Raw genomic sequence first — 27,988 nt, 5'->3', positions numbered from 1 at the left:
CTTGAACAAGAACAGTGTGGTTAGTATGTGTATGACTTGAACAAGAACAGTGTGGTTAGTATGTGTATGACTTGAACAAGAACAGTGTGGTTAGTATGTGTATGGGATGACCAAGAACAGTGTGGTTAGTACGTGTATGACTTGAACAAGAATGGTGTGGTTAGTATGTGTATGGGATGACCAAGAACAGTGTGGTTAGTACGTGTATGACTTGAACAAGAATGGTGTGGTTAGTATGTGTATGAGTTGAACAAGAATGGTGTGGTTAGTATGTGTATGACTTGAACAAGAATGGTGTGGTTAGTATGTGTATGACTTGAACAAGAATGGTGTGGTTAGTATGTGTATGAGTTGAACAAGAACAGTGTGGTTAGTATGTGTATGACTTGAACAAGAATGGTGTGGTTAGTACGTGTATGACTTGAACAAGAATGGTGTGGTTAGTATGTGTATGAGTTGAACAAGAATGGTGTGGTTAGTACGTGTATGACTTGAACAAGAATGGTGTGGTTAGTATGTGTATGAGTTGAACAAGAATGGTGTGGTTAGTATGTGTATGACTTGAACAAGAATGGTGTGGTTGAAATACGTGTATGACTTGAACAAGAATGGTGTGGTTAGTACGTGTATGACTTGAACAAGAATGGTGTGGTTAGTATGTGTATGACTTGAACAAGAATGGTGTGGTTAGTATGTGTATGAGTTGAACAAGAATGGTGTGGTAAGAATGTGTATGACTTGAACAAGAATGGTGTGGTTAGTACGTGTATGACTTGAACAAGAATGGTGTGGTTAGAAATGCGTGTATGACTTGAACAAGAATGGTGTGGTTAGTATGTGTATGACTTGAACAAGAATGGTGTGGTTAGTATGTGTATGACTTGAACAAGAATGGTGTGGTTAGTATGTGTATGACTTGAACAAGAATGGTGTGGTTAGTATGTGTATGACTTGAACAAGAATGGTGTGGTTAGTATGTGTATGACTTGAACAAGTTAGTAAGTTGGTGTGGTTAGTATGTGTATGAGTTGAACAAGAATGGTGTGGTTAGTATGTGTATGGGTTGACCAAGAACAAGAACAGTGTATGAGTTGAACAAGAATATGTGTATGTAGTTGAACAAGAATGGTGTGGTTAGTGTGGTTAGTATGTGTATGGTTAGTATGTGTATGAACAAGAATGGTGTGGTTAGTATGTGTATGGGATGAACAAGAATGGTGTGGTGAACAAGAATGGTGTGGTTAGTATGTGTATGGGATGAACGTGTATGGGATGAACAAGAATGGTGTGGTTAGTATGTGTATGAGTTGAACAAGAATAGTGTGGTTAGTATGTGTATGACTTGAACAAGAATGGTGTGGTTAGTATGTGTATGGGATGACCAAGAACAGTGTGGTTAGTATGTGTATGAGTTGAACAAGAACAGTGTGGTTAGTATGTGTATGACTTGAACAAGAACAGTGTGGTTAGTATGTGTATGACTTGAACAAGAATGGTGTGGTTAGTATGTGTATGGGATGAACAAGAATGGTGTGGTTAGTATGTGTATGACTTGAACAAGAACAGTGTGGTTAGTACGTGTATGGGATGAACAAGAATGGTGTGGTTAGTATGTGTATGACTTGAACAAGAATGGTGTGGTTAGTATGTGTATGGGATGAACAAGAATGGTGTGGTTAGTATGTGTATGGGATGAACAAGAATGGTGTGGTTAGTATGTGTATGGGACTTGAACAAGAATGGTGTGGTTAGTATGTGTATGAGTTGAACAAGAATGGTGTGGTTAGTATGTGTATGACTTGAACAAGAATGGTGTGGTTAGTATGTGTATGACTTGAACAAGAACAGTGTGGTTAGTATGTGTATGAGTTGAACAAGAACGGTGTGGTTAGTATGTGTATGACTTGAACAAGAACAGTGTGGTTAGTACGTGTATGGGATGAACAAGAATGGTGTGGTGAGTATGTGTATGACTTGAACAAGAACAGTGTGGTTAGTATGTGTATGGGATGAACAAGAATGGTGTGGTTAGTATGTGTATGACTTGAACAAGAACAGTGTGGTTAGTACGTGTATGGGATGAACAAGAATGGTGTGGTTAGTATGTGTATGACTTGAACAAGAATGGTGTGGTTAGTATGTGTATGGGATGAACAAGAATGGTGTGGTTAATATGTGTATGACTTGAACAAGAATGGTGTGGTTAGTATGTGTATGGGTTGAACAAGAATGGTGTGGTTAATATGTGTATGAGTTGAACAAGAACAGTGTGGTTAGTATGTGTATGACTTGAACAAGAATGGTGTGGTTAGTATGTGTATGACTTGAACAAGAATGGTGTGGTTAATATGTGTATGGGATGAACAAGAATGGTGTGGTTAATATGTGTATGACTTGAACAAGAATGGTGTGGTTAGTATGTGTATGGGTTGAACAAGAACAGTGTGGTTAGTACGTGTATGGGTTGAACAAGAACAGTGTGGTTAGTATGTGTATGACTTGAACAAGAACAGTGTGGTTAGTATGTGTATGGAACGACCAAGAACAGTGTGGTTAGTACATGTATGGGATGAACAAGAACAGTGTGGTTAGTACGTGTATGGGACGACCAAGAACAGTGTGGTTAGTACGTGTATGGAACGACCAAGAACAGTGTGGTTAGTACGTGTATGGAACGACCAAGAACAGTGTGGTTAGTACGTGTATGGGATGAACAAGAACAGTGTGGTTAGTATGTGTGTAGGATGACCAAGAACGTTGCAGTTAGTACGTGTATAGGGTGAACAAGAACAGTGTGGTTAATACGTGTATAGGGTGAACAAGAATGATATGGATAGTTAATGTGGATAACCATTAGTGATGTACTGTGTATGTGGTCTGAGAAAGATGGCCTTATTGTGTGTACATAAAGGGGGTTTAGCTCTCTAGGTTAATTCAGATTTTTACCAGTAATGTCAATCCCTCCACACTCTATAAAGAACTGCTATATTTTGTTTTATATACACATGCTTATTGTATTGAAATTGTTTTCTTTTGTTTAGTAAATAAAATGTTTTTGTTCCATTGCTGATATGGTCCTTACTTTCAATTTAGTCAGGTAGGAAACTCAGTTTAACTCTGGATAAGATTTTCTGCTATAACTATTCTTATCTGTAATTGGTTAACTTGAGATTTCTACAGTAAACAATTGATGTTTTCAGCTTGAATTGTTTCTGTTTGATAGAGCTAGGCAATAAAATTAATGTAATAAATTACCTATGAGCATTGATTACATTGTTTAGTGTTAGATAAAATAATCAGTATTATGAAAATAATTAACTAATTAAAAATAATTTTCAACTATTTTAACTGTTCAGAAATTGAAATATTGCTATTATTGTTATTTTTCAATTCATATTTGTTCAGCTTGATTGATTAGTGTTATAACTCATAAGAATAGTCAATTTGTTCAAATTAGTATTTCTAAGTATGACTTCAACTTTTCAAATAATCAAAATATTGCCATTATGTTGTTAAGCACAAAGCTACATAATGAGAGATCTTTGATCTGACCAATGTGGGTATTGAAACTTAATTTTTAACTTTTCATCATTAGAGATGTATGTTTTTAAATTACATGTTTAATTCTTGTTGAAGGAAAGAGAAAAGTTGTCTAATACATATATACTTCAAAAGCTATAAACCAGATCTTGGTTGCTGTGGTATCTTGTTTTGTTTTCAAATTGACAGTAGTTCCAATAGTGCATAAAAAAATTGGTAGTGAAAAATATTATAGTGCAGTAACAACTTCCATTACTCATGATGGGCATTGTTTTGGTTTCCTGTATTAAAAAAAAAAAACAAAAAGTGTGCAAATACACATTTATGTTGCTTCTTTAGCATACATTTTTTTATACTGATAAAATATAAAAAGACACATTATCTTGGCATAAAAAATATTTGCAACATTTAGAATTAAGCTTGCATATATAATTACTTCTTAGAAATTAACAAAAGCAGTAACTATAATGAATGAAAAGGAAAGATATCCAAGCAATTATATCAGTTGTTAAATCTGATTACTAATGAAAAATAGAACAAATGATTGAATATATTAATTTAAATTTATTCTGTAGTATCAGCTGTACTTATAATCTTATCATTGTATTATATCTCATTAGGTAAAGCTACAAGTTGTCAGGATCATCAAAAGAATACATTGCAAGATGGAGAACAGGATATTGTAGTCAGAGGGCATTCAATTAAAGTTTATTGTTCTAGAATGAATAGTAGTCATCCACAAGAATACATCAAATTGCCAAGTGGAGAAAGTGATAATTTTTCAGAGATTTATAATAAAAGGTAAAATTTCTACATTGGTTTTTAAATTTAAAGTATTTGGGGCAGTTGTAATTATTCACTGCAAAAGAGATGACTGGTTTTAAAAGTGTTGCACTCTAAAACGTTTAATGTTTATATATTTGAGGAAATTATTATTTGCCTAGTATGTTGGTGCTTGATAAAAAGGATATATAGTTGATGGTAGGAAAGTTCATTATTTTTCCTAGATTTAAGAAACCAAAAAATGTTATATAATTTTACTGTTTTGATTTTCACCTTTAAAAAAAATAAGAAACAAAATTATCATATTAAAGAGTACAATGTCTCATTAGGTTCCAAGTTACACCCACCCCCTTTTTTTTTTCACAGTCACAAAGTGTGTTGAGAAAGTATTAATATCAACATACAAAATGTAACAAAATAAGAATTTTTCTAAGATTTTTGTAACTACTTCAAAGATAAAAAATCAAAAGTTATCCATTTTATTTTGGCACTGCCACAGCAGGAATTCTAAAACATTCATTTATACACATATGTTATATCTAATGAAAAGCCTAAATGAGTTGAACCAAATTATTGGCTGTAGGGCTATATGCTTTTAGGGTTAATATTGTATGTACAGTTTTGGATAATTTTGACAAGCAAGTCATTACACAGTATTTGCAAGTATAGGGCTTCTACTTATGAATTAATCATTTTTTTAGCAATTAATTATTTGTACCTTATGTTGGAATAATTGCAGCAAAAAGCAAAGTCAGTAAATGTTCCTTTGAGAACATTATTGACTTCATTTCCCTAATTATTAAAACCTCATATTCCTTTTTTTTTACTTCATGAATATAAATCTTCCTATAATATTGTGTAAAAACTAAATAGCATTCAGATTAAAAATTTTAGCAGTTTGTTTTTTGTGTTATTTATTGTTTACATTTTAGAACAAGAAGGTTGAAACATTGTTCTCTGCTTTATTTTGGTAAAAATGTTAATACCCATACCAGCCATCCTGAGATACATTTTTACTTCAAGTGGATTTCTCATCATCACAAAAGTATCAGTCAGCCCTTGTTGGCAGAATACTTGTAGTATGCAACTACTAGATAACTTACTCTCCTGTCATGTGTATACTTCTTATAAAAAATTTCTTTAAAACATACTAAATTTAGTTGAGGTTATGTTCTAACTTCAGTCTGAGGTATTACTTTCTGTAGCAGGGTTCAGTCATAAAAGTTATCTACTGGATTGTGGAATAATAGTATAGTATTCTGCTTTAAATCTTTCTTTTTTTTTAAAGAGAGAATTGCTTTACAACCATCAGAAGAAGTAAAAATACTTCACGAATCTTGTGATATGCCTTTCTAATCATTCAGCTACAGAAAGAATATGAATTTTAAATGTAGATTTGGTTGTTTCAGGTAGATTCCTTTTTTTCTTCAGAGAGAGATTATTTTGTGTCCTGAAAGAGTCGAGACTTGCTCTTTAAGTTTCACTTGGATTTAAAGCTGTTATTTGGTAATCTTGCTTTTTCAGATTTTTAGTTGTTGTGAAGATGGAATAACTGTGTGCTTTGTTTAACCATGAAACGACCATAAATGACTTCAATCAAACAAATTTTAGCACCAGCAACAAGGTGTACTTCTCATTTGTACTCCTTGTAAAATATTGCCCAAGAAATGTCTTTGAATTATAGCGAGAATGTAGCGGAGAGGAAGTGAGCCGTAACTGATCTGAAAATAAAACTTGGAAAAGCCCTCTGTTGAGTACTGAGTGCTTCCCTGCATAACCATTCAAGGACTTCATCTTCTGCCCACCTATGAATGTGACTGAATAGTAGCCTTGTCTATCAGGAACCTCTAATAATGTCAGTTGTTCTCATGCAGATGAGAATATTGAAGGAATGTCTCTGAGAAATGTTTACTGACTGTAGTTATGCTATGAAAATCTGTATAATAAGCTACATGATTGAACACCAAGTGCTACTAAAGCTTTGTACTGGAAGGATGCTTGTAAATGAGATGCAGTAGACAGACATTTTTTGCAAATATGACCCTTCTGCTTCCAGGTGATGTGGAGACCATTACATCCCATGTATGATTTATATTCGATCAGTTAGGAACTTCTTATGGTGAGGGAAGTACTACATGTCAAAAGACATCTTGTATTTCAGTGCCCTTGAATACATTGCCATGGCTACATAATGTTTCAAGTGAACCCAAGCTATAGTTTCAAAAAAACTGTAAAATGTTAGCTGTTAATCAAGGGAAAGAGGAGACAATGTGGTGCATATGGCTGCATGGTTATGATAGTGACATGGACTTCCTAATTTTTACAACTGCTAAGGTAGTTGGTTGAGAAATAAACAGCTGTAAGAACGTTATCACCCTTACTTTCTGAGCTATCTTGTGAAAAGAGAGAACTTCTGCAGCATATGTATATTTATATATTGAAATTATCTTGGTGATGTTAGCTGTAATATCCAGAACATCAACATTTTATGAGAGAAGATTACAGGAATTTGTAAACTGTTTTTAAACTAAAAGGAAGTTGGTTCTTTTAATTTCCAATCTGTTGGATTGAATTTCACAGTAAATTATTTGTACAACATTGGTGAAATGTGGTTTTATTTTATATGGAGCCAGTGCATGATGATCACTAGAGAACCTAGGACATTAGTGGTTCGAAAGCTGTTGGCAGTCACTGATATTCCTAGAAGACTATGTTCATAATACTTTTTTTAATTGTTGTGTGTATATTTCATTTTTGAGTCTGACATAATTTCAGTATGTGGGTGGAGAATTATTCCACAGAGAAAGAAAACTTTTAGTTTTATATTTTACTTGAGAAACACGTATAAACATATATTTTGAAGTGGATAAAAAGTATCTGTAGTGCTCTTTTTGTTCCTGTGCAATAAAGTTTGGTAACCATGTAATGTACACAGATATTAGAATTCTGGATCTGTTGAATGATAATCTACATTATTCTAAACTTGAGAGCTTCCTTACTTTTTTATAACTCTACTTTTAACCACAATTTTCCCCTGATGACTACACATTGTCTTTCATTTCTATCTTCATTCTGATTGTATAAAGATTGTTTTGCATGTTGTTCAGTCAGAAAGACAGAAGTGTAGTTTGTTATTTTCTTTTGTAAATTATGTGTGTAAAATCAACATTTTTGTTTATAAGCGATATAAATACAGTTGGTCTTTTTTCCCTTACAAACAGCATGAAAATATCAACTTATGTCATCCTTACTAAAAATATTCATTAACATTAGGAGCAATAGTAAAACCTTTCAACGTAGCAGTCGACTGCAATCTTTCCATATGTATTGAAATCAAGACAACTGGGATTTAAAACTAACTAATGATGTGTGCTACATTCAAATACAGACATTGAAATGTTCAATAGTTTAACTTTGTTTGTTATACTTGTGTTCTGTTCGAAATTGTAAGTGTTTAAATAACTCATAAAAAATGTATTAATGAGGTTTATCTGAAGCTGATTTGAATATGTCAAACACTTTATGCCATTGGCTCATTATGGTAGACTTTCAATTTATTTACAACATTCAATGAATTATGTGTTTGAAATACTGATATGTAGTATCAGTTTCTGATATTAAGTACAAACATGACATATATAAATAGAAATGCACATTATATATAAATAACTACTAGCACCTGACATGAAGTTCATCAACTCTTAGTAATTTTCAAAGTTATTGATACATCAAAATTAACACACATTCCTTATAAATTATTTAAGGTTTCAATAATACAGTGTATTTCAAACATAATATCAACTTGTGGAAAAACATCAACCAAGATGTTTCAAAATTAATTATTATTTTACCTTTCAAGCTATACACATTACAATGAACAAAGTTTCAAGCTGTCATCAAAATGCCAATTAAATCTTAAATTGCTTACAACGCCCTGTTTCAAACATTTAAAACTTGTTTCTCAAAATGACTTACTATGAGGGACATAACTTCCAAAGTGTTAGTTGTTTAACTGCTGTCATAAAATGTTCATAGTCAACATTTCTGTATAATTGTATATGTATGCTTAATTTAATGTGGATTATTTTAATGGATCTGCTAATGTGTATATAACTAGTAGTAACTATTTTTTTTTCTAATCTGTTCTCTAGCTTTTAGTAGCTTACATTTACATATAGCCTTTCCTTTGTTTTAGATTAATTGAGCCTGAATCGTGTCCTTATAACGGAGCACGCCACAGATTTTGTCCATGTGTTGAGGAATGGAGGATGGGAGCTGGTTATACAACCTTCAGTTATATAGCTATAAATATTACCAGTCTTCAAGTTTTGAGTAAGTAGGACTTGGCATTTCTGTTTTGTTTGTATATTGAAGAATAGCTGAAGGATCTGGTCATATAACCTTTAGTTACAAGACTTGAAGGCTGGTAATAATTACAGTTATATAAACTTTAGTCACATAACTGTAATTATTACCAGCCTTCAAGTCTTGAAAAAGTAGGGACTTTGCATTTCTGTTTTTAAGCATTGAAGAATAGCTATGGGAACTGGTTATATAAACTTTAGTTACATAGCTGTAATTATTACCAGCCTTAAAGTCTTGAGTAAGTAGGAACTTTTATCTCCTCTTTAAACATCAAAGCAGACTTGAATATAAACTTAGGAATTTTTGTTTGTGTTTGGAAAATGCATCATCTGTATTTGTAAAAGAAAACCTTAAAATAAATTATCTATTATTGATTTAAGATTTTTTTCAATACACTTTATTGGGAAATATATGTGTGAAATATAAGTTTAGCTTATATTTGAAATTGGAAAATCATTGAATAATAAATGCAAGAAACAGATTTAATACCAATCCAAAATATGCTTGACAGTATTTATTTGAAAAGAGAAACTAACATTATGAAAGCTGTCACTACACACATTAAATCAGCATGATAAAAGGAATGGGCATTATATAATTCAATGGCCTGTCATGGCTATCTGAGTTAATGTGTTAGACTCGTAAACCGAGGGCCACAGGTTTGAATCCCCATTGCACCAAACATGCTCACCCTTTCAGCCATGGGGGCATTATAATGTGATGGTCAATCCCTCTATTCATTGGTAAAAGAGTAACCCAAAAGTTGGCAGTGGGTGCCTTCCCTCTAGTCTTACACTGCTAAATTAGGGACGGCTAGCACGGATAGCCCTTGTGTAGCTTTGCAGGAAATTCAAAAAACAAACAAACAATATAATTCAAATAGATGGTTTATAATAAAATGTATCATTTTATGACAAACTAAAATATGAAATCAGTTTTATAAACTTGGAAATTTTTATTATGTTGTTTATGCACTAAACTTTATTGCCAAATTCAGCCAGCTACATGTATCAATTTCTGTTAATAGTACTGATGTAGTTTATACGTCTTTCCTTTGGAATTCCAAACTGGAAACTAAATCGCATCATAATAGAGGTTGAGATTGAAAATTAAGTCATATGTCTTGAGCATCTTCTTTTTCTTCTACAAATAAATGAACTTCATTCATCGTTTGTCAGAGATTCTTCCAAATGTGCAATTAATATAAATTTTAGATAATATAAAGTAATTAGGATATCTACAATTTAACCTAATATTGAGAAATTGTAAGGAAAAGAAAAATCCTTCTAAAAGAGAAAATAGTTATTGTAAATACATTATACAATTTCCCCAGATTTTCAAGTTTTTTTTTGTTTGTTTTTTTTGCTAGCTGATGATTTTGCCTTTTCAAACACTCATGGATATCCAGTCAAGTTTGGAGAGGCTGGAGATTGTTACAGCCTTGTTCCTTGTCCACAAGGTACTTTCTCCATCAATCTTGTTGGTACAGGATTAAAAATTTCTAAGAAGACAAAATGGAAGACACATGGTCATCATGCTACAATCAAGATAGACAGACTAGAGGTAAGTTTTAAGATAAATTTTTGATTGTGTCATACAGTGATGTAAAGAAGAAACTCGATGAAACAAAATTTTGTCATAACGTGCAGTACTTAGCAGTGAAAGTATATTGTTCAGCATATTAATTATTATAATCTTATCCTACCTAAAAAAAAGAAGATTGGTAGGACTTTTTAAATTTGTTATACTATTACTCTGATCTATACTATATTGAGTAACATAACCCTGAGCAAAGGTTTTAAGCCCTTTTATTTTAAGGCCTGTGAAGACTGAAAACACTCTGGCCTACCTTGACTTTCATTGGAATTTGTTCTACGAAATAATTCTCAAGTATAAGCAGTGTTGTGTACTCATATTTATTACAATAAATGAAAATTTTGCCAAAATATTCTTTATACTGGTGTTAGGGAAGAATATTTCTACATGTGCCCCTGAATCTTTGAAAAAAAAATTATTGACTAAGATCAAGCAGTTGACACTGGTTTTATTATTACTCGATTGATACTCTGTATTGAAACAGTGGAATCACAGCAATTATATGTTTTTTATGATAAATACACCATTTTATTAAAGATTATTCATAATTAATGTAATTGATTTAAAATGTCATGATACCTCTCATTGCACGTTCTATTACTATTATTTTTGGCTAGTTTCTTAATAATAATATTTCTTTAATATCTTAACATGTCCTTAATTTGTAAGTAAAACATTTAATAGTTTATAAAAGTAGTAATCCAAATATTTAGACGTAAATGTGTTCATTTAATATGATAAACTTATTTTTACTTACCTAGATAAATGTATTGGCAACAGTCCTGCTAACAGATAATAATATGCTGCAGTGTAAATGTGATAAATATGCTACAATGTGAAGAAGTTAGGTCTTTAAAGTAGGACAAGAATTTTCTCTAAAACCAGTGGTAACTAAACTGCCACTCAAAGTTTACTAAAGAAAAATTGGGTTAAAATTTTACTCAGCTTTTTCTTGTTGCCATTTCTTATTTTTAGTAGCATATTTTTGCTTATTTATTACTTTTACTAAATGTTTTGAACATAACTATTAACGTTAGTGTTTTTATGATGTGGCATTTTTTAAGAAGTTGACATTTATTTGGTTTAATCTGAAGTGATTTCCTGTATTTGTGAATGCTATTGAGAAACATCATTGTTTTGATATTTAAACTCATCCTGTATTTCTTTGAATATGATGAAAGATTGGTATATATTTTTAATATCTTGATAAAAACCACAACATGTCTTAAAACTTAAGGAATTATTTGTCTATGTGAGGATAATTTATGCTACAAAACCTTTTACTTAGGAGGGACAATTAGTTCATGGAAAATGTGGGGGATACTGTGGAAAATGTAAGCTAGATGCTGAAATAGGTTTGTTGCTGGATGTAGCTTCTCCAGGAATTCAGTAACTTTAACATTGGATGCAAACATGAAAGGTATTTCTTACTTAAAATTAAACTACTAAGAGACTTGTGCTTCTGTAATATTACTTCCAAAGTGTTTTTCTTTCAGATGGATAGTAGCTTTTACAAAACTGTTGAGGCAGAGGTATTACAATTCTTTTATAGTTATGTGTATTCACATTTTAAGCACAACTTATGCATTCATTACTCATAAAGTATTTTAAATCCTTGGCTTGATTAATTTCAGTATCAAAGTTATAATAATGGCAACAAAAAACTGGATTGTTTCTGTTAAAGGCAAATGTGAAACTATTGAATTTTTATTTATTGGTTTATTAAAGCCTTAGGTGGGAGTGAAAACTAAAACATAAAATCATGCAGTTATGGTGAAAATAAGACATTTATTTAGTTATATTCAACCTTCAAAGGAGAAGCTAATCCATACTTGTTTTCTGAATTCTTAAAACTAAAGTTATACTGAGAAGTCAATTATCAATAGAACATCATTGTTTATATTGTGAAATATTTAACAGCTGTTGTTGAGTCTAAAAAATACTACTTATAATTTATTATTGAATGTGGTGATACATTTGATTGATGTTAATCATCAAGAAAACAATTATAACATTTACAAAAACTTCATCAGAATACTTAAAAGGGTAATGTTTGAGTGTTTGTTTGCCACTACAAATATACATCTTTGTTATATATGCAAAAACTGCTCATTTGGGTTGAGAAAATATTTTACGTAGAAGGTCGAAACGTTGTTCGCTCTTCTACGTAAAATATTTTCTCAACCCAAACAAGCTGTTTTTGCATATATATTTCTCTACAAGTGGGTTTTCTCGACATCACTGATTACGTCTTTGTTAAACTTAATATCTTTGAATAGTTACGACAGAACTGTACATAACAACAACTATCATGTAAATAATGAAAAGAATATTAGTTTCTGTTAATTTTCTCTTTTTGTTTAGTTTATCATTTTAATGGTATTAAGCAAATTTATTAGTGAATTGACCACTAACATTCCAGACCCAGCTCTTGTGAATTTGTCATTAAAATTCTCTCAGATTCATATATCTTGCATCAAAATTACAACAAAACAAACACATGAAATTGAGGATTTTAATAAAAGTTTCATTCTTACAAAATAATAACTGTTTAGGTTAATCAGTCAGAATATGACATATGACAATGAGGATAAAAATAACTGAGATTGATTCAGGCAGATCAAGTAAATTTAAACATTTGTCAACTGAAGTTAATAATAGTATTACTTACTTCATACAAAGAAAATAAAATGGCTGGCATAGTAGAAACAGTTGCCTCTTGTACTGCCAAAACATAAACCTGGTGAAAATATTGTGAAATTCTTATTTTTTTTGTTCCCTTATGGCTAATGATATTAATAACACTGGTAAGAACAAAGCTATCTTATTAGATAGGAGTGGTGGAAGCTCAGACTTGTATTTTAATAAGGAATCTGCTGAGCCCTGAACAGTCTGAAGACAAGACATTCCAAGATCTGGTAAACTTATTGAAAATCCATTTCATCGCAATACCAAGTGAAATAGTTCAGTGATTTAAATTTAATTCATAGCACCAATAAGCTAATAAAACTGTTGTAGACTACATGGCAGGGCTGTGAAAATGTTCACGGGACTGGAATCACAGAGAAATGCTAACATGAGTGCTGATAGAGAGGTAGTTTGCAGCATAAATGATGCTATAATTCCAATGCAGTTGTTTACAGAGAGAGATTTAACATTTGAGAAAGTATAAAAATGGTTTAAGCCATTGAATCTACAAACAGAAATGTAAAATATTTACATCTACAGTATAAAGATGTCTCCAGTATTAATCTAGTGTTCAAAAGTCACACACAACTGTAAACAAAATGTTCAGTAACAGAAACAACCTGTAACGAGAAAGAACTACATATGTGGAGGTTTCCCACAGGATTGGAGGCTTATGAACAAAACTTTTTGAAAGCATGAAATTAGAGATTAACACAGAATGCAGTGTAACTATCATTAATGTAACAGAGTATTCATAATTATGGAATATGGCAGTTCTTGTGTGTGAAACATGTGCAACTAATCTAAAACTTTACACTGAAAAAATAGCAGACACACCTGGAACATCTCAAGTAATAGTGACATATCAAGATACAGTTAATAAACTACCTTTGGTAGTATTAACAGGTACAGCACCCAATCTTCTAGGCAGAAGCTGGATAATTGAATTACTCTTTAACTGAAGACTAGATAATGAACTTACAGTTACGACAGGAAGTGTTTGTACCCCTGTGTCATGAGTAGTTTTTTCCTCATAACGTAAAAAGTATCATGATTAGGATAATGAAAGTATAGTATATTATAAATATTATACTAATACACATCTACATAAATTTTTATGTAAATTGAACGACAAATAAACTGTTTATAAACAAATAACCAAACATAGGAGGGGCAGAAAATGTTCATGGGTCTACTTTAATGGTCAGTTGTGTAGCCTTCAGGTGAATTACTTGGCACAATCTCTCCTCATAGCCCTCCATGATCATTTGACAGTACTCGACTGGTATTTTCTTCTATTCTTCTTTACAGAAGGCCTTCAACTCTTGCAAGTTTTTCGGATAAACCCTGGTCTTCAACTCATGCCAAACGTTTTCAATTGGATTGAGATCGGGTGACTGGGGTGGTCACTCCAGAAAGCTTATATGGTTCCTCTGCAACCAGGATTGCACATATTTCGACGTGTGCTTAGGGTCATTGTTGTGCTGGAAGATCCAATGATGCCCTAGCCACAATTTCCGAGCATCATTCTTGATATAAGTGCCTAATATATCAACGCATCTTCTTTTTTCATGATTTCATTGAAGCAGTGAAGGCTACCTACACCAGAAGAGCTGAAAGAACCCCATAGCATAATCGAGCCACCTCCGTGTTTAACTTTAGTGACGGTGTTTTTTGGAAGATTTTGTTCCCCCTTCTTACGGAAAATATAGCGAACATCATTGTGGCCGAAAAGCTCGATTTTAGTCTCGTCTTAGCAAAGAATACTCTTCCAATAGGTAAAGGGTTTATCTACATGCTTTTTTGCATACCTCATTCGTGCTTCTAAATGAACAGGCTTTAAATATGGAGTTCTACGAGGACGGCATGCTTTGAACCCGGAAGAGTGTAACATGTTCGTAACTGTAGAGATGCTTACTTCAACCCCAGTTTCCCTTACCAGTTTCTGTATGTCATTACGTGTTAAACGACGGTTTCTACTAACTTCTCTGAGAACGTTCTTCTTGGTTCTCTCTGGAATTTTGGTGGGGTGTCCAGAAAGAGGGAGGTTAGCAGTTGATCCTGTAAGCTTAAACTTGGCAATTATGCTTTGAAAAGTAGATTTCGACACATTAAGTTGTGTAGCAATACCGGAAAGAGACACACGGGACTTGTATTTTACAATAATTTGGTTTTTTAAACCACTGGACAGTTGTTTCCTGTTCGCCATGATGACCAAGCAGATAATGACGGAGATGGCGCTAAATTGCCGGAAGTACATTTTTTGCTGTCTAAATTCTAATAACTATGAACCCAGAGTCTAGTTCTGGAATGGTATAATGTAGTTTATTCACCAAACTAAACAAAATTTTTACGGGAATATCAGTTTTTTCACACATTCTGAAATGTACAAACACTTTCTGCTCCTCCTATTTTTGGTTATTTGTTTATAAACATTTTATTTGTCTTTTAATTTACATATAAGTTTATGTAAATGTGTGTTAGTATAATTTTTATGATATATTTTACTTTTGTTAGCCTAATCGTGATACCTTTTATGTTATGAACAAAAAACCACTTGAGACGCAGGGGTACGAACACTTTCTGTCGTAACTGTATAAAAGTAAGTTACCAAGTATAGAGTGCTAGAAATGCATGAAAGAATGTTTAAAGAAGAAGTATGCACTTTGCATGGAACTACAGTCAAAATATCTGTTGAAAGTATTTATCTTCAAACCAAGATCAGCTACGTACACCAGGAAACCAAACATCAAGGCTGAGCTTGACCACCTTCTCAAAAAGAAGCTGTGTTACACGTATGTTTTCCATACTGGCTTAGTAAGAATATGTAAAGGTAATGTATTAACAGTCAATAAGCTGCCATACCTGGAACAGTATCCACTCCCTAGGACTTAAAATTTATTTGCAGCCCTAATTGCGGAAGAATGATTTATTACCAACAAATAATACCGGATGAAACTTCAAGAAGTTTATTACTGTGAATACCCACAAAGGCTTTTTCAGGTAAAACTTGTTGCCTTTTGGTATTTCATTATCTGCAGCAATATTTCAGTGGCTCTTAGAAGGTTTACAATAAGGGATCCTGCGTGTTGAAATGTATGTGGGTGATATCCTAATAACAGATTAAATGAAAGGGGGCATCTTCACAATTTGAGGAAATGTTAAAAAGGCTTGAAAAAGCAGAAATTTGTTTACAGAGTACTAAGTGTATTTTTTCTATAAAAAGAAGTAATGTTTCTTGGACACAAAATGGGTTCACAATCTGTAAAATAGAAAGTACAAACAGTTCAAGACATCTACTAATATGTCAGAGTTAAAGACCTACTTAAAACTATTTAAATTGCTAAAACAAGTTCATTCCAGACTAATAAACTTCAAGCACCATTGCTTAAGCTATTGTGGAAAAATGTGAAGTGGCTTTCGGGGTCTGAACAAAAGAAGTTGTTTGAGGTTCCAAACCAGATGTACATTAGTATGAAAAGAAGGAGCTCATACAAACTTATGCCCCACCCCATGGAATCAATACCACATGTATTGAACAAACACTTATTCCCAGGTACACAAAGAAGGAATAGCTATGGTTTTCAGAGTACAGAGATTTCATAATTATATCTATGGAAGAAGATCCATTATTTGTACTGATCACAAGTCCCTGGTTTCTTTCTTTAATAAAATGAAAGCTATATCACAAATGGCTTCTCCAAGGATTCAAAGGTGGACTTGTAATCCTTAGAGCCTATAAATATGTAATAGTGTATGAAGCAGGTAAAAAACAAAAAAATGCTGATGCTTGACCACATGAATACTTCTGTAACAGCTGCTTAGTTCAAGTCTTGGTTGGATATGAAAAGACCCAGTGTTGTACAGAATCTGTGAGTATGTTTTTATGGGATGGCCACATCACACTGTAGGAATCTAATTCACACCATCCTTATTAAGAAAGTGAAAGCTTAATGTATGGGATGGATATGTTTTATGGGTAGCTCATGTTCTTATTCCACATCAACGTCATCAGTCTGTGATTGAACAAATACATCAGTTTTACTTTGGCATCAAGCAGATGAAAGGGCTTGGTAGAAGATACACGTGATGGATGATTCAGATATTAGCATAACATAATGACAAAGTGTTTTTATATGGTTTGGGTGTAACATGCAATTTTATTGAAATATGTATTTGGTTTTTACTGCCTGTGAAGAAATGTTAATAAATTAACTTAATGTTACTAATATTATATATATATATTTTTTTTGTAGACTATGGACCAGGTTATTTGGAAGTAACAAGCAATATATGGACCTCAGTATTGTTGTTGCTAGATATTAGTTGTTTCATATGTACATAATCATTGTTTTAAAGCCCAGGATCAGTACGGCTGGGTAAATAACTTAACACTGAAAAACTCGGAAGTTTTTAATGTGTTCCACTCTGTTTCTTTTAACAGATTAACAGATTATCACTTGCATTATTTAATAATGTGTATGTTTAGGGAATTATAATTGGTATTAACTGTTAAAAGAAATAAACAAAAGTTAAAATTATATGATTACGTCATGATCAACAGAACAAATTAAGTTAGGTGAAAACAACTGAGATAAACTTTACACAAGTTGCTTATTTCTTCCTCCACAAATTGTAAATAATTGGACAATTATTTTAAATCTTACCATTGACACACCTGACACGCAGAATGCATTATACGTTGATTTTATGTTTTAAAAAAAAACAACTTAAAATAGTTAGAGAACATTACACGAACCACTGTTTTTTTATATCCGAATTGCTCATGTTTTTATGCTTTATGAAACACAGACGTTAGTGTTGGTCATATAGGTTTCACCAAGTAAGCTATTAAACTGTATAACTATATTTAAAAATTATTTTTAGAAAGTAATTTTGAAAACTGTACTAGTCTTAAGTTCCATATTGTTATTTTAGTCATTGCACTGTTACTTTTTTAAGGTGTAGACTTGATAGGAAAAGATTATTTTTAATAAAAAGCTATATATATAGTACAGTAATGGTAAAAACTTTTATATGTTAACATGTGAAACATTTGTACATTTTACTTATAACATTGTATTAGTAATAAAATACATGTGCTAAACATTCACACATCCTTCATATAGCTTTACAGTACTGGTAATAATTACACTTTCTCATTACAGTTTTTTATGTTAGAGGTAAAATTCTTCCATAACTCAACATGTCATTCATGCATGCTACATATTGTTTTACTTTTATGGTTAAAAGTTATTCCACAATTTAAGATGCTAATTATTTATACACATTAATTATAGATTTAGAATGGTTAGTCTGAATGCATGTAATGCTTGGGGTGGGCACAGCACACATAGTCCATTGTATAGCTTTATTCTAGTAAGCTTAATGACAAACAAATTTGCAGCACATGTAAACATTCTTTTACACTTTAACTTCCTAAACATCCATGCACACTTTATAATAATTGTAAAATTATTCTACATTTTAACATCTTCATGTTTACATCTTTACAACAGTTGCAAAAATTCTTCTATGCTTTAACGTGCTAAACATTTATTAAAACTGCATACAGCTTTACAGGAATGGTAAAATTCTTTTACATTTTAACATGCTAAACTTTCATGTATGCTACCTACAGTTTTACAGCAGTTGTATACATTCAAAGATACTAATACCAGGTTGTTAGTCATTACACAATGATATATCTTGCATCAGGGTACCTCATAAAACATTTCTTATACTTGTATTTTCAATTGTGTACTACTCTCTAAAATTAACCATGTAATACAAGACACCAGTAGTTGTGTATGTTATTCATGGAAAATCAAATTTTAATGCTACAGTAGTTGCAATTTTAAACTAACTTATCAAGACCTCTACAACAGGGAAAGACAATTTCTTTATATATATAAATCAATACATTAAAAAATGTAACAAAGTAAAATACTTCACATAAATATTTGTCACTAAATCTTTTACCCAGTTGGATACAGTGTCCATCAAATGTCATTTGTCGAGATTCAAACTGATTTGCATTAAGAACATGGGAAGAGTTAGTTTATATGGTATTAATCCATAATATCCTAAAATAATGCTACTATATGCCCATGGCTTGTAGTATGCACTGTAGTAGCATAGAGAAACTGCTTATAAGTTGCAATGAAAGATTAAAAAATTTAATATTTTGAAATGATATTTTGAAGGTGTCAGTTATTGGCCATTGATGACACTGTTGATGGTGAGCTTTCATACAAGCAAATGTAAATGAAACTACAGACTTAGCATTTTAAGCCCTTATCTTTTTGATGCAAACAACAAGTCAGTGCCTAGAATCTTAATGATATGTATATGAAACTTGTATTCCCAACAAATTAAATTCCTGAAACACTACAAATAAAATGTTTTTTAGCTTTGAGTTAAAGATTTGAAGAGGAAACGTTTATGTATTTAACTGTTTTTGTTATTATTCAAGAAATACTAAAGCATAATACTCACTTCTGTGGGCTTAATTAATTTTCGTTTGAATGAAAAAAATACCTTCAATGTTTACATGCTTTTTGTTTTGTTATTTTTTACACAGTGTATAACATATTTGCGGTTATATGTTAATTTTATCATGAAACTTTGCCTTTAATTGTGAAATGGAAAAATATTTTTTATAGGAAAATTTTATAATTTGTGCTTTTGTGCCAATGTTAGTGACTTACGAGATTTGGTGTAGTAAAATGCATGTGAACTAAAAAGATGCTGTTTTTTTTTGTTAAGCATATTGAATAACCCGTATTTCTGGTGCAGAGTAAGTGTTTTTAAAATTTGGTATTTATTTGATACATGTATTTTGTGAAAAGTATTTCCAACAAAATGTGCTTGTTTTCTTTTTGTTATTTTATTATCTACTTGATAATGTTTGTTCTTTTATCTTGTGTTGTTTTAAATTGTACATTTTCTGATCAAAATATGTTTTGAAAAGCTTTCTTTTTTTTTTACTAAATACTTCTTTGTTATTGTAGCTACTATTAAAATATGTGATTAAGTTTGATTTTCTATCAAAAGGTGAATAAAAAAATAATGTTGACTAACTTCTGTACATATTGTCCGTTATTTAAAGCAAACAAATGTTACATATTTCTCCATATACCAGTACATAATATTATAAACCAGGAAAAAATGATTATGAAAAATTTTTGAGCATTAAAATATGATATTTATATAGTCAAATCATGAATACTTTGACTGGAATGCCTGAATGTCATGTTTCTGATATATTAAAAAAATAATAAATTATATGTCAGTTTGTTCACTTATCTTTATATTGTCATGTTTAAAATAGGCAACTTCACAAAATTTTTGGCTTTAAGTCTGTCAGTTGTCCGAAATGAAACTAGTTGCAGTTTCTGAATTGTTAATGATTGATATCTTATTTAAGTAGTAGTATCTCAAGACTATAGAAGTAATGCCAATCCTACAAATATAAAATTATAAAATATTCAGTATTTATAAAATGTGCATCCACAAGTTGAATACAGATAATATTCATTGGACAAAGACGATAAAAATACTCAAATAGTGGGAAAATATATGAATTTGTGAACATTTGTAGAATCTAAGCCATTCTTAGAAATTGAAACTTTAGAGACTTTCACTTTGCAATGGAAAAAGAATTAAATAGCTAGATATTATTTGTCATGAAATTCAAAATATTCTTCATTACCTCTAATGTTCCTACATGTCCTTTACAATAATCTTTGGTTGCATCTGAAGTGTAAACTTTTGTTGATTTATTTTCACTGGATCATGCAGCCACACTTTTATTTCAGGAAATAAACAGAAAGAGAGTTGGGATGAAAAAATCTTTTAAACTACTTAATTGGTATTGATGATGTGACAGTGTTAAATTTAAATGAATTAATTTCATAGTCAACATCAACTAATTCCATCACTGTTAGGTTTTTATGAGGGCTTGATTCTTTACAATTGGTAACTGTGACATGTTGACAATAAATTTAAACAATAGGCAGCAATACAGTTCACTTGTTTTAAATTAAGATATTAAAACAAGTCAAATGTACATACAAATACTCACTATGCTGTTGGTTATTGCAGTTGTATCCAGAACTTTAAATTATTCTTTCCTTTTTTGTTGAAAGTTCATATCAGCCAGTTTAGTTGCTTTAGAACCCTTTTGTTACACTACAAGCTATGAAACTCGCTGCAAAATCACCAATATAACTGTTTGTTACCACAGATGTGTCCATAGTTTTAAATATTAGTCTCCTTCTTTTCAAAGTCCACACAGAGGGCTTCAATTACTTTAGAACATCTTTTTGCAAGACAAAGTATTATTCTTCATCTCTTTTTATTACAATACAAACTGTGAAAGGCACTTTAGAAATTGGTCATTATGGTTAAAACTGGCAATCACACAGTCAAACTTCACTTTCATTAACTTAAACTTCTTACTTGTACTGTATATCTGCATGTATTTATAACACTTGACAGAAAAATATAGAAACATCTATCCTTCTAGTGACAACAATATTCACATAAAAAAATTAGAAGCTTCAAGTAAGGTGATGTCAACAATATTGCAAAAGCCTAGTACAACAATTAAACAGCATACACAATGTACCACCCATACAGACTTATGTAAGTAACTTGTCATAACTATCACTTTTAAAATAATTAACTTTTAACACTTGTTATGAAAATTAAGTAATCATTAAATATTAAACCACTAAATAAACTAAACAGTCTTGAATGTGAAACATTCACCATGTGGCAGTGAGTGTTATTGACTAACTGCCTTCCTTCTAGTCTTTCAGTTCAAAATTATGGATGGTTTTCTACAGAAAACCATTGTGTTGCTTTGCACAATATTTTTAAGTTCACCACCAGATTCTTAGTAGTTTGACCCCCAAAAGATGTTATAGATATCACTTACTTTTTGAGGCATCTAAACAACCCTGGATTAAAGCATGGGCTTACCTGGCTGATACTAAAAAAAGTCTAGGACCAATAAAACCCTTAATCTGGCCTTGAATCTAAATATTTTACAGGAAAATTTATATTAAGTCTCCTTAGGGTTAAATATCACCTGCTTCGATAGTTTCATAGACTAACACTTTACTTACAAACTGGACCTATCTAGGTATTTAATGCTTAAGTGAAACTATCTATCTGATGAAGTAAGCATATTTGCATCTTTATTATAAGTAGTTGTTAATGACTTAAATCCATGTGTAAATGATTTATCATGCACTACTTATTATTGTGATTCATATGTTTTGGCATAGATGACAAAATAATTAAAGGTGTCCCACCTCTTAATTTGAGAAAACACATGGTTAAGAAATGTAAGCAGTTGAGAGTTCTTAAAATATTTATGTTCACACTATGAGCAAGTATAACCATCCTTAAAGGTTAACAGTTTTTCAGTGTCTGCATTACCTATAGTATTTTCTGGATGCAATTCTGAGAAATATATCTCCATTTCTGCAACATGGAATTTCCCAGAAGATCAGAGATGTTGTTAGGTACTGGCATATGGGGCTCATGCTCTAAATCCCCAGTTGGTGTCTTGAAAAATAAGAATAGAAAACTATGATTGATAAACAGAAACACTGAAAATTCCCACACCTATTGGCCAGAAACCTGTGTTTTTTAATTTCTTAGTTATCTGCAGAAGATCCAGTTTGATTGCAAGGTGAGACAGATGTGCAATCCATTCTATAGCTGGTCCCAGGTGTTTGCTTTGGTGTTAATGTCTAGAGAATGAGCTGACCCATTCAATTTAAGTTTTTTAAATCAAGGTAGACAGTAGTGATGATAAGTGTATCGTAGGGATAAGCTATGTCATCCAACAGAATGGCATTAAGTCCAATCCATCAAAAAAGGTCTGACTGTGTAGTTACAGAAATTTCATCACTATAACAAACAACAATCAAAGTGCCAATTTTGAAGTGAACCATTTGACTGCATTACTACTGGTGTGTTAGAGCTGAATACAAAATAAGTTCTCAAATTTCTTTCAAATGCAAATAAGAGAAGAAAAAAAAAGTATGCTATATTTAACTTGATTTAAAAATAACATTCTACTGGACACAAGGCACAATGGATATAGAGGAATGATGAAAATATCTTACTATTTGTCTACAAGACCCCAAAATGTTGATTTCAGATCTTGTTGAATTGCTCTGAGTTTGACTAGACAGCTCAAGAACATCTGGATTTTTTAGTCACCAAAAGGGATGAAGTTTTACTAGTTGCCCAAATAGTTGTAAAGACAGGGAGTGAGTTCTTTCTTGTTTGACCAGAATAATCAATACAGTCTATATTAATAACGTCAGTGGACGTATGTTTAACAAGCTTTGTTGATTATTCAATATTCAGCAAACCCAGTCTTCCATAACTAAACAGTCTAATCATAAGATTGAAAGTATTTTGTCTGTGTGTGTGTGTTACCTGTATTACCTATATGTATTTGTATACTGCTTAAAAAATTGAAAGGAATGAGTACATATTTTTGTCCTAACTGAACTTGTGTATGAAAAACATATTCATCTGTCTACAAGTACTTTTTAAGCTTGTGAGTAAAGTTTTAAGCAACTCAAATGAAACCCCCCTCACTCAAGGAGGATATAATTCAAGGTATCCTATATAAGGCTATTTTGTGAAATTATGCATTCCTCATTAATTCTCGAAAAAACACCAACATGGATCTTTTGTGACTTGTTTTGTCACTGTGTACCTTCATCTTGTGTACCCAAGTAGTCAGACACCATCTGACAGAAAACAGTTCGTAATCATCAGCACCTAGACTGGGAACTTCATCAATGGGCCACCTTGCTATGGACAGAGGAGAGCAGGTTCACTGTGTCTCATGATAATGGATGTGCGAGAGTGTGGAGATGCCTAGGAGAGTGATTTTCCGGATGTAACATTGTGCAAGTCAATGCTCATGGAGGAGGTTCTTTATTGGTCTAGGCAGGCATATGCTTGGGTGGATGCACAGACTTAGTCATACTTGACAGGAATGCATGACGATATGGAGACGAAATTCTGGAACCCATTATGTGGCCTTTTGCCGGTGCTGTCGGCAATGGGTTCATTTTCATGTAGGTACACGCATGAGCCCATGTCACCAGACTGTGTATGGACTTCCTTGATAAGGAAGGAATAGAGACTTTTGAGTGGCCTGGCAGATCTCCGGATTTAAATCCAATTGAACATTTTTGGGATATGTTGTCAACACGTGTTAGTGATCGCCAGCACCCTCCTCAGAATGTACAAGAACTCCGACAAGCCCTGATAGAGGAGTGGACTACCATACCCCAAGATAACTTTGATAGACTGATTTGAAGTGTGCCAAATCAATGTCAGGAGCATGTTAGAACATGGAGGTCACACGAGATATTGAATGCTTCAAACATTTCTTGAATAAATGCATGTGAACTGTTTAAAGTATTGTTTCATTTTGGATATCACATTTGGTAATATTCGTCATTTTTAAAAAGTTTATTTCTTCATGTTTTACCGTTCATTACACATTAAAAAATTGATAGAGATGGAACTGAAATGAGGCAAGTTACCTAAAACACTAAAAATATTATCACATTTGGAACACTGAGATAAATTGTATAAGAAAACATACTTGTTCCTTTAATTTTTTTGAGAAGTTTATATATGAAGAAATTAGAATAACAGTCTTCTTTAATTATGTTTTGTCAGGTGATGTAGATTCATCTGAGTCTTATGATGTTGGGAATGAATCTAAGTATCTAATTGAAGTATGTGAATTAGTGACTTACTGCTATAATAGATGATTGTGACTACACATGCACTGACAGGATGTAAAAGTAATATGCTAGATATAAGGTAACACTGGGTTATAAAACTAGATATTAGACCATTTGCTCAAGAAGATAGTGTGGTCATGTTAACAGCTGTTAGTGAAAATACAACTCAGTTTGAGATGAATTGGCCTACAATAATAAGGTTCACTTACGTGAAACAAATTGTGGTATTACATTTAAAAAAATCCCATAAGTATGGTATGATAAGCAAATATACTATAGTGCAGTATGAAATGCAGAACTGTTTTGGAAGTAAAATCCATTGAGAGCATGGTAATAAGTTTAAGACACATCTCACCAATTATAAAGTCTTGGATGGTCAGAATCTGTTTTAAGATGTTTAAAGATCAAAAAAGACAATCTAAGGAGTATCAGACCTCTTTTTAGAAACAAAGACAAATAATGGAGGTGTGAAGCTACTGGAAAATCTAATATTCCACTGACAAATCTGGTTGCTTCAGATAACCCTCATCCAGTAAGTTAGTTTGAGAGTTTGGATAAGTTTAATCATGTAAAACAGTGAAGGTCATACACCAACTAATAAGCAGTCACAAAGATCAAGAATACTTAGAACAAACATTTGAAAGAGAAAATTGATACTGCATGTGGATGTTAAGAGTTAAGGATAGTATGAGATAGGTATAGCTATAGGCATAGTGTTTTTATAGATACTTAGTCTGCAAATTTCACTTGTGAAAGCTTATATGTAAATCATCATAGAGGCAGAAACTTTGTTATATAATAAAGAAAAAGGTGAAAGTTCTAAATTAGGTAGCAGGAACTTTACAACATATATACTTACATTACCTCTTACCATCATCACCAACAAAAAAAAGTGGAATTTGACAGCAATGAAGGTAAATGTCACAACAGCTTTATGTAATTGTTTTGCATGCCTGACAATTAAATAAAATCTTAGAAAATTCAGTTCACCACCTTGTAGGATAAGTATAAATATTGTTGGTTTTCAACTTTTTTTGCATGTTCCATTATGTAGTTAGATTTCACTTCAGTTATGATTATAGGTGTGAACAATCACAATATATATAGATAGATAGATATACACATATACTGGTATACTTACAGATCTGTAAAAGGGGTCATTATTGGCACATACCAACAATAAAATAACATTGATATATTTTAGATATTACTGTTGCTTAATTTAACAAAGTAATTGATATTTTATAATCTTCTCAAATTTTCTGAAAACTTTGTGCTGTTGTTGAACATCTTCAACATTTTGCCCTATTCCATCCTTTATAGGTTGGTTTATCTTATATATACAATGTGTATGTATTTACATATTTATATGGAAGCAAGAGGTTATGTGTCACAGTGAAATCACAGTATATAAGCTGAAGTGCTTATTATAATTCATAATCGAAACAAATAGAAACCATCATACAGTTATGTGGTTAATGGTAAACAAAGCAAATGAGCAAGAGTGTATTATATACGTCTATATGTATGCACTGTCAAAATTAGGAACTGCTATGCCTGAACCAAAGGAGTCTGACCTAGTTGTTAAGCCTACTGTTTACATTAGAGTTCAGATGTACAAACAGCCTCATTATCTTTTACTAAGACACAGTATTTACTATAAAGGAAATGTTTACGAACTACTTCACCTCAGTATTTCTGATAAAACACAAAGGTGTAGCTAATTTTGGAATTCTCTAGTTTCTACCCAGTGCTAAAGCATGAACATCTGATCTATTAAATGCCAGACTACTAGTTCTCCTACTTTTTTATGATAAACAGGTCAAGCAGTAATACTATTGACCACTTGCTTAACTCTGAAGTGAGAGGTGCCCTTTTCTGCTTAGATAGATGTGCTTGATATCACTACAACTGTAAATTTCTTTTGTCATCAAGTTTATAGATGATGGTGCTCTAGCTACAGAGCAAGTTAATGTAGATAATATTCTACTAATGTTAATCTTCTCATTCATTATGGTGTCAAAAGGTGAAACTGAGGATATGTTGAGTGAGCCAAGGAGTAATTAAACTGATAAAAACTTACCCATAGTCTCTGAAGTTCCATTGAAGTCAGAAATGTTAAGTTCTTTCCTTAAATGACCATGAAATCTCTTTTCATAAATTAGAAGAAAGAACATCAGTAGAAAACTACCATTGCAGAATCAGATATCAGCAAATGCAGGGAATATATGGCCTGTCCAATGGAAAAACATTAAAGGCAACATTACCATTAAAGCAAATTATGGATCCAATCACAAGTGGCAATATAGGCTTAAAAACCCAAAACTTCTTTATAAGATGAGCAAGTAAAGCTAATACAAATTGCAAAGTAGTTCTGATACAATCTCCTGCTTCTTAATAAAAGCTGAACAACATGAAAAGTAAAGCATTTCTCAGATACTGTCAAGATGATTGTTCAACTGACTGTGACAGAATCTTTGTCCCTTCAAAACAAAACTAAGAAGCTCTGAGCTTTTGACTGAACCTTTGATAAACACATTTATATATTTATATCTCAAAGCAGCAGTATACTGCACCATCATTACCACGTTCATATCACTACAATGGTGACAGTTCTGGGCATTTAATCTGAGAGAACTGTATTGCTTCCAAGACACTTGAAAGCAGTGACCAAACTTCATTTAACACAGAAAGAGAAGGAAGAAATTATGCAGGACCTAGTGAAGAAGGTCGAGAGTATGCCCACCAAAAGAAGGCATTTAACCAGAATGCCATTATCTAACATATCCCAGTGCTTCAGTATGCAAACATAGATATTTCACATACGTCTTCTTTGTGTATGTCTGTGCATTACAATATTCTATTCATGCGAAATATTTTTTTCTGTTTGCCATAAAATGTTTTAACCATTTCACTGCAGCTGGAATGTGTGTTTTCCACTGCATTGGGAAATATATGTGCCAGTCACAGTGAAAGCATTAAGGGATGCTTGTAAGTAACTTAATAATGTTTTTTTTTTTTCTGTGCAAGTTCAACAAAATGAAAAGTTTTATATGTGAAATGCTTTTATTAGGAACAGGTGGATGACATATGAAAGTAATTTCAAAGTAATACCTTGCACTCACAGTAGAAATACTTACAGATTTGGTTTTTTGTATTATATATGTAGGGTGTAATAACAGTACTGCATGTTGTTTTTGACAAAGGTGAGCTAATCA

General features: G+C 32.1%; 1 protein-coding gene across 3 annotated transcripts in view; it reads left to right on the top strand.

Moving 5' to 3' along the window:
- Positions 1–20,054, top strand: part of LOC143247473 (A disintegrin and metalloproteinase with thrombospondin motifs 9-like) — a 216,168-nt gene extending 196,114 nt beyond the window's left edge. For all 3 annotated transcript variants that reach the window (XR_013026563.1, XM_076495683.1, XM_076495682.1), the window contains 5 exons: positions 4,161–4,341; positions 8,519–8,655; positions 10,058–10,251; positions 11,573–11,704; positions 17,229–20,054. Coding sequence is in view for 2 of the 3 variants with exons in the window: in XM_076495683.1 (XP_076351798.1) it covers positions 4,161–4,341; positions 8,519–8,655; positions 10,058–10,251; positions 11,573–11,677 (617 nt within the window). In the remaining variant the exon portion in view is untranslated. The remainder of the gene's footprint in view (positions 1–4,160; positions 4,342–8,518; positions 8,656–10,057; positions 10,252–11,572; positions 11,705–17,228) is intronic.
- Positions 20,055–27,988: the final 7,934 nt, after the last annotated feature.

Source organism: Tachypleus tridentatus, chromosome 3 (assembly GCF_004210375.1).
Source record: "Tachypleus tridentatus isolate NWPU-2018 chromosome 3, ASM421037v1, whole genome shotgun sequence".
NCBI classification, from domain to species: domain Eukaryota; kingdom Metazoa; phylum Arthropoda; class Merostomata; order Xiphosura; family Limulidae; genus Tachypleus; species Tachypleus tridentatus.
The sequence above is the reverse complement of the archived record's forward strand: the minus strand, read 5'-3'. Positions and strand labels throughout refer to the sequence as shown.